Here is an 8593-nt window from a genome sequence, read left to right on the forward strand (position 1 = left end):
TCATGATACGGTCTTTGTTATTGTTTACATTGGGAAGTTATGAAGTCTTGATCATGGTTAATAGTTAATGGCATCAACCTTCGTAGACATCCTTCATTAATTATTTTCACCATTCAACTCATTTTTCAGCCATGATTGAGGGAATCAAGTCACTTGATGAACTTGGCTATTATATAATGTCCAGCCACAGGTCGCTATTATTCAAATTTACTAAGTTTTGGTCCTGAAACTACTATTTACATTCAAGGTAGGCTTACCACAGCACAAGTGGACACCCTACCCAAAAATCAAAAGTCAATAAGATGAAAATAAGATGTGTTGTACGCCATACAAGTTATGCAGATTAGCCAAGGTATATATTTACTCCACCTTTACATTATTGGTATGTTATTTTTTACTCCACTAAGCAAAATAATGCATATATCATGTCTAAATACTATGTTGTAGGTCTACATAGATTTAGATACCCAGGATGTTATCGACTATAAAAGCAGGTCAGTGTATCATCTTATCTTTCATTTTTATCATATTGCCTCCTGACCATGTCATGCGTTACAATATTTGTCATTCTTAATTATATAGTTTGGGAGATATCAAACTACAAATAGAAAAGCAATATTCACGTACTTTTTCCCTCCTCTCATTCAGTTTCTATTTTAACAATTTCTTTGTCTTTGTTTAGAGAACACTTATCAAATGAAAAAATTTCATTTCAGGTGATGTGTGTAAACTTTTCTGTTTCTTTTTGTTTTTCTTGACCAACTGAGATTCAATTGGATGTGCAACTTCATCTGATGTGTAAACTTTTCCATTTGTTTTGGTATCATGTAAGGCGCTTAATGCTCTTGAAATCATTAACGCATGTCCTTTTACTAAGATCAACAGATGGGTAGAATGGATGAACTTTAGTCTTCAAAATCAAGTATCATGCTATTAATATCATTGCTAAATATCTAAGTTTTTTATGTCCATAGCGTACTACCCCTAGATAGGTATCAGAAATCTGAACAAATGTTGAGAATAAGAGCGTGTCTGAACTTTATTTTTGATTTTCAGCAAACCAATTCTCACGGTTAGATATCGAGTGCTTTATATGCAGTGCTATCTTTTAGTTAAGAACATAATTTATCTAAGATAAGAGCATATCCACCTCTTTAAACCAAGGTGGTTTTGGTGTCTGCAGTAAGGTAATAATAGATGTTTAGTTGCTCCGTCCATTATGTTTCATCGCTACTCATAGATTATAAATAGCATGGAATTCATCTTCGCCACACCTAATGGTTTCCACAGTGACCGACTTATGCATACTTTTATATATATGGCAATAACTTGCCTAATTGACACAACCTTCATGATACCCTTTCTTTTCGATTAGTGCTCTTTTCAAGTAAATAATTCAAGTATATTATGGCATTTTCTTATCTGTTAGTTTGATGCAATTTTTACAATTTCTTCTTTGTTTTCTTTTATAGGGTCATTTTTTCTATTAAATCTTGGTTGCTTACTTATGGACATAGTACTTTTAGCTTAAAAATGTATGTTTCATATATGCTTAATTGTGTTTCTTTCATGAAACTGAGTGTGCCTACTGGCTACTGCTACACTTTGAGTTCTACCATGGATTATGGAAATTTTGTATTGGCACTCTAAATAAATGCACAATGCTTATTCAGATTGCCCAACACGTACATTTTGTGGGATAGATGGACTATCATTCAAGTGTTTGGAGATTGAGTGCCTCAACTGAAATTAGAAGATCTAACTCAGTGCAACCAAATGTATGAGCAGACCTCCATGCCGTTCTTGGAGAACATGGAATCGTTCCGCAGGTCTTAGGTTTTCATATGTCATGTAACTCACATGAAGCATTCTAAATATAGAAAAACTTAGCTGCTCCTGTGTCAGCCATTTATGCTTAGCATTTGCATAATTTAATCAACAGCAACACCTTCTTTTATTAAGTCTTTTTATCAATATTTTTTAATATCTTACAGGTACAATTTGAAATGGCAATGTATGATTACCAAGACCCTTCTAAACTTTGCTCAGGAAAAGACCACTAGAAAGTAAGGGTTCGTATTACAAGGATAATGTGGAAGCAATTAACTTGAAGAAAAAGAATGAGATCATTAGCAAAGACTTTTGATTGCTAGATACTAAGGTAATGGAAATTATTTATAGTATTTGTTTTTCAAAAATTAAAAATCGTATTAAACTATGCCTAACTAACAATTGTAATATTTCTGTTAGTGCACGTTTTATAGCTTTTAAGTTCCTTCTGCTAGGACATTGTAAACGACAGTTTGACGTTGGTTATTTTGTAGTTAGATTTGTAGATTTTGTCAAACAAAATGCTTAGAGGGAGATGAGAAGAGGAAACATTGTTGGAATGTGAAATAATTGGTTTTGACAAGTCTACTTTAGGTGAGTTTGGGTTTGGTGGAAATGCTTTATTTTATGAATATAGGATAGGGAATTAGTACTGAGCAATGCTTTATGAATTGGTTTTCTTTTATATTTCCACCCTCTTCTAGGATCATTACAATTAAAAGTGTGTGGTATCCTCACATTCACTTCCTCTTTACTATATTGGTTATGTTGGAGGATACTTGATTTAACTTTATAACTGTGTATGCACTTTTAACTTAAACAAAAGGCAAGTAGGTTTAGTGGCAAAACAAAAATGGTTATTTAATGGTTAAAAGCAAGACATGGAAGAGAACTTTTAAATAAAATTCCTGAAAAATCTGTTTGTTTCTTGAAAGGGGAATAAACTGTGGAATCAAGTGCTAGAAAGAGGATGGTAGTTTCCCACACAATCCTTATTCTTACTTGCAATTGCAACTTCTTCTTTTTTAGAGATTTTGCTTTGCAGTTTATTTTCTTTTGCTCCATGTTCTTTTGGAATAAAATCTTGAGTTCAAAAGTGAGAACTGATTGAAGTGATTTTCCCACATTTTGTTGTTATCCTTGGCAATTTACTCTAGCTAGAGAATGCAGATAGATACACCTTCAAGGAAGAACAACTGAATTTAGTTGAGATGGAGGATTGCACCAGGTTGGTGTGAGGCCAGTTTTAAGAGACAAACAATGCAAGGGACAACTGCCTTGCGCCCTTGCAGGAATTCATATGGCTTAAGGCAGCAATAACTATGCAAAAGTTATGTTGACTTCAGTATGCAGAAGCCAGGGTATCGGCAAATGCAACAACGACATAGTTCTCCAGAATGACTCCTTGGACTGTAGATAATTCAGGGAGTGGAGTAGATTGTTGTTACCACCCTCCCTAACAATTTTGTACGTCCTTTTGATATTAATATAATTATAGTATACCCAGCAACAAAAGGAAAAGGGATATATATATATATATATATATATATATATATTGAAGTGTAATTGCGATACTTAGGTTCTGGCTTAGAATATTTATCTTACTATTGCGGTTACAGAAAAAACTTTGGGAAACATACCTTTTGAATTTCTACATAAAGACCATGTAAAGCAAAAACAATCGAGGATTGACTTCCTTATCTATTGTATATTTTAATTTGTTGGATGAACTTATCTAATGCTTCAAAACCATTTAAGTGCTATCCTTTCCTCTCTTTTTTAAAACATAGATGTAAATTATATAAAGATATTTCAAGTACAATCCGTGCCGAAGTGAACTTCGAGATCTGTCTTTTTTGTGGGTAACAAGCCTGATAGGCATTGCTATTAGTGATCTTTCTATGATTTTCATTGCCTCTCTTCCGTGTGGTGCTCAAGTAGTAGTTATGGGGCATGGGGATGTAGCTTTGCTGCAACACTATTTATGTTGTTCTTACTATATAATTTTAATTGATTTAGGCATGTTATTTTAAGTGTTAATGCAAATTATAATAAAATGACACAATAACTTTATGAAATCCGTGTCGAAAACACGGGCATTAGGAGTTTTAATTATGAGATTAAACAGAAAAAAACCCTTCGCCTCTTACCTCTTCTTCTTCCTCACATCGTGTTGTTATACTGTCATTCGCTCTAGCATTTTTCTTTCCAAAATCCTTTGGTCTCCCATCTTTCCTATTCCTCTCTCTCCAAGAGATGGAAAACATATCTTCTGATCAGTACTTTTTTGATCTATTATATATATTGTGTGCTTATTTTTTTTATTATGATTTTTTTTTTTTTTTTATTTTATTTTATTTATTTTTGCAGCCAAATGGACGTTTTGAGACACAAACCAAGATCTATCTTAGCATATCAAATTATCATCCTAAGCATTGGCAGCCATCATGGAGCGGTAAGCTTCATACAATGTGCATTTAATTGTTTTCCATCATTTTATAAAGATTAAATTGGAGAGACTGTTAATAGTTGACTCTCTTGCCATTAAGTTTTAAGTTTTAGGTTCTTCCTTTTAGATGTGAAGTTTTATTTAACATGGTGTAATTGATAATTTTCTCGTTTGTCTTTTTCATTTATCGATTACGTGTATGCTATTGTTCTCACTTTTTCATTTTTCCTTATTTGCATCGACGACACTTAAAATCAGAAGAACCACATATAAGAAACTTCTAGGAACAAGTTCTAGGAACAATTGTATTCAATATCACCAATGTGTCACATAGTTTTACAGAGGCAACTGGTCGTATATGTTTATTAGCTTTGTATTAGCTTCTGAGTTTGTTGCTACTTGCTACAGGTTTAGAACTCTTTATCCCAGTCTAATATACATTTTCCTATTTTGAATGTACAATCACCAGGGTACAACGGTATGCAACATAAATGCATTGGCCAAGGATGCTAGAGCAGATTTGCACACAAATGGCTGAGGATCCTGATGTGTGTTGGTATTCAATCCTTAATCTATTTTTCTAGATATAGATTTGTCTTTAACTTAATCCACCGGTTAAGTATTTCATGGTATTGAGATGGAAGAGTGGGAATACCAACTTTTATTTATGAATGCATAGGAATTAGAATTTCATTCTGACCTTAGGATATTCATCTAATCTAAACCATTGCAATTGATTTGTTAAAAGGTTTCAATGGTATTCTTTAAGGTGATGTAGTACTGATAACATACCCAAAAAAAGCAGAATGAACTCAAATTACTATAAATTTCTGAGAGGGGTGGGATTCAAATCTTTGTTGTTTAAATCTCTATAAATTGAGGGTCAAGACTTAAGACACCTGGATAGACACCTCAACCATTTAGAATTAAAAATGTCAGCTATTAAAATGCCCGCCGAACTTCCCACCAATTTAACCAGTCTAAACTCTTCGTTTTCCATCTCCCACTTTCTGCCCCTCCATCTACCCCCGCTCAAGTGGATTTCGGTTTTGCCAAGGAAGCTGAACAATTTCTGTAATTTGAGCGTGGTTGTTTCACTCATCTCCTTACTTTGCTCATTGACATTGCCAGCAGTGGACTTCACACTGTGCAGTAACTTTGGTTGTCTCTCTTTGAAACTCTCAGTGTTGTTCGTCAACCCTGTGGTTATCTGAGGCATGCCTTATAATGCATATTTCTCACAAAAAAATACGTAGTAAAATGGATTACAAAGCAATAGGCAGGCTTGGTTAATTGTTTGTGCAGGATTATATTCCATAAAAGCGTGTATACTCTTTTTTTTTGTTCATGTAATTTAAAACTCATTTCAAGTCTACAATGGTGTATTTGGATATCACAAGTTGTTTCAATAGCTAATGATTAGATAGTCTCATCCCTTGGTCATTGCCCTTACATTTTCAATTTTTTTTGTTGAACGGAAAACAGTTTTACTTAAGTCGATATAAAGTAAAGAATATTATTTTTGATAGGTACGTAATGTACTGAGTTATTAGTTGCTTTTGGAGTCTAAATTCAGTGTTTGAGGACCTATAATGTAGTTGGAAATATAAAGCCCAAAAAATACTTCATGTAGTGTAGTTGTAACTATGACCAATGATGGTGGTGTATGACACGGCTGAAATCAACTGAAATCGACATGACCGTCACAAAATGAAGACAAGTAGGCGATGGTGCAATACTAATCTCACCGGGCCACGGCAAGTCGCTTCTGATGTTCTATCTCAATGATACTATTAGGAACAAATTTTAGATTCCCGCCATGGAAGAACAATATTTCATTTCCAGTGAATGGGTACCAAGGTAATCTTGTGATTCTTGACGCCTTTGTGAACTTAGAATTTCAGTTTAAGTAGGTAACTTATGCATTTCTTTTATATTGTTTGCATGGATAATTTTCTTTTTGGCTTATTATCTTAGACAATCTATTGGTTTGTATTTCCTTTCTATATGTCTACAAGGTATTGACATTTGATATACATCCTTTAATTATAATGTACTAAAGTACTAAATTCTTTGAATGGGGCGATCTTTCAGTCCAACTCATTTAAGGAAAATGGTCAAATCTTTGTGTGCAATTAGCGGAATAGTGTATTTTAGTTGGATGCTTTTTTAACCTATTGTGCTCACACAATATTCACTCAAAACTTACTTGCATAAATGAAGGATTTGCCTTTCAATACTACTCTTGCTTGGTTGAATAACCTAATATCATTCTTTGCCATGTTCATCTTAACAATTACAAAGTATTTTTATGTTATCTTTTCTGAAATTGTTGAGGTACTCTGTTTGTTGCATTTTTAATTTTTGTTTTTGTTGTGGGTGGATGTTCTATTAATATTGCAAAACATCCTAATTCATGGCTCTCTTCTTTTTGTATGTGATTTAACTTGCAGCCATACTTATATTCAGTGAAGAAGCTACTATTGATAAGTTGCTTAGCACTTCAAGACAATTGATAAGAATGTAGCAGTCAGCATGGACATGGAGCTTATATATAGAGATGAAAAGAGCATGAACAAAATGGTTTATGATCATGCAACAACAAGCTTTCTTTAGGTACACCCCGGAAGAGAATACAATTGAAGTGCCAGGTTAGGATGCTAACCAAACACATCCATGTTGTCATGGTTATTTATCTCCTTGTAATGAACTCTTAAGCCCTGGTATGTGGTTGCCTGATGTTTGCAATCATTCTTTCATTTCAACTTCATGCTACCAAGAGGAAAAATAGATAATTTGAGGCCGATATGAAAGGTACAAAATAGGGTTTAGACTGTGAAACAACTACTAAAGTGTCTATGTTATGTACACCAATAATTTACACGTATACATGCCTGTACTTATCCAATTGTTTATGCCAAGAGTAGATTTTAATTACTTTATCTCTTCATTCCTTTTATTTGATCTCATTATTTTGCGTGTGTGCATATTTATGTATTTGAAGCCTTAAATATAAATAGCGTTTTCCTAAGGCATATTTCTCTTTTGCTTTTGCATGTAATCTGAGAAGGGTGGTGCAAGAATTATCTTCCAAAGGCTCACACAAGCTTCAAATTCAGTTGCTTTGAACTGAAAAATATGTGGGTCATAGAATTTTAAATACCAAGAATTAGAATTATATCGACCCAAGTTTTTCATATATTTTGTAGCAAAAGTTGATTGTTTGACCTTTCGACAGTATACATTTTTCAAACCGATGCTATAATAATGTTTGTTTAGCAAAGGAATCGAAAGTGGTATTTATTTAGAGTCGAGCTTAACGGTATTCAATTTCTAAGGGAACCAAGATATGTAAAGAAGTTGGTATGTGGTTGTTTTCTAAAGGAACCATTATGTAAAGACGTTGTTTTGTGGTGGTTCCTTGCAATTTGTGAAATACAAGGATGTTTGAGTTGGATAAAGATTTCCAATTGAATGAGTATGTTACTGTCTTGCCAAAGTTTGACATGCTTTTCATATCCTGATCCACCACTTTTAATGGCAGTTCAAACAGCTTTAGTTGCATTGATTGCATTCATGCCCACAAATCCAAATGGTGCCTTGGGCTCACTGGATTACAAGAAAGAAGAAAGGCGTTGTTTGGCAATTAAATCGTGTGGGGCAGCGCCAACATTTGGAACGTCTGAATGCCAAAGACTAATTGATGAGGTATGTTTAAATTCTATACTTGAATCCCCCATAAACATCTTTTATAAGTTGTGACCTGTATGCTTTGAACTTACTAGACTGCTTGCAGATTCACCAATATATGCTGAGCAAAGTGCCCCCAGTTCCTCAACTTGCTGCACAAGAGTCATCTGATGAACACCCAACCAATGCAGAAGGTGAAGTACCTGTTGCTCCTCTGGATGGTGATAACATAGCCTCTCCTGACGAGCAGCCAAAACCCTGAAGCTAAAGACAGGATTGATGTTCGAGAGGTCCATGCCAATGCAGTCCTCCTCGAGTGTCGGGCCAATGACAAATGAATGTATCAAGACGTGTCCCAGCAGCAGAGCATGGTGAACAGCCGCAAAGGCCAAAGGCCAGAGTTTCAAAACAGTAAGATGATCAGCTGTTCACATGGGCTGCGATAAGGCTCACAGTTGCAAGAAGACCCGACATATAGTTCATTTGTGGTTGAGCAGATCATCAGGCATGTGTCGCACCGCTTGGAATCTCTTGCACTTCGTCCAACCAGCCACAGTTCAAAGGTAAGAGCCCTTGACCACCTAATTTATTAAGTTCCTTCACTTCAATGCATTTCTTTTATTT

The 8593-nt window shown here is 34.6% G+C and overlaps 1 protein-coding gene across 1 annotated transcript; it reads left to right on the forward strand.

Annotated features, from left to right (window-relative positions):
* The first annotated feature begins 1533 nt into the window (after positions 1-1533).
* Positions 1534-8231, forward strand: LOC147524737 (ubiquitin-conjugating enzyme E2 32-like). Its single transcript, XM_086576163.1, has 4 exons — positions 1534-1635; positions 4201-4285; positions 7824-7987; positions 8076-8231. The coding sequence occupies exons 1-4, from the start codon at positions 1534-1536 to the stop codon at positions 8229-8231; spliced, it is 507 nt and encodes a 168-aa protein (XP_086432289.1).
* The last annotated feature ends 362 nt before the right edge of the window (positions 8232-8593 follow it).

The sequence above is a fragment of the Coptis chinensis genome, chromosome 1, assembly GCF_015680905.1.
Source record: "Coptis chinensis isolate HL-2020 chromosome 1, ASM1568090v1, whole genome shotgun sequence".
Lineage (NCBI taxonomy): Eukaryota > Viridiplantae > Streptophyta > Magnoliopsida > Ranunculales > Ranunculaceae > Coptis > Coptis chinensis.

Bases quoted from the DNA above. Each gene is read 5' to 3' on its own strand.
- LOC147524737 (XM_086576163.1), top strand. From the start codon at position 1,534: ATGTATGTTTCATATATGCTTAATTGTGTTTCTTTCATGAAACTGAGT. The intron at 1,636-4,200 runs GTATTGGCACTC...TTATTTTTGCAG, and splicing joins CCATGGATTATGGAAATTTT to CCAAATGGACGTTTTGAGAC. The intron at 7,988-8,075 runs GTATGTTTAAAT...GACTGCTTGCAG, and splicing joins GCCAAAGACTAATTGATGAG to ATTCACCAATATATGCTGAG.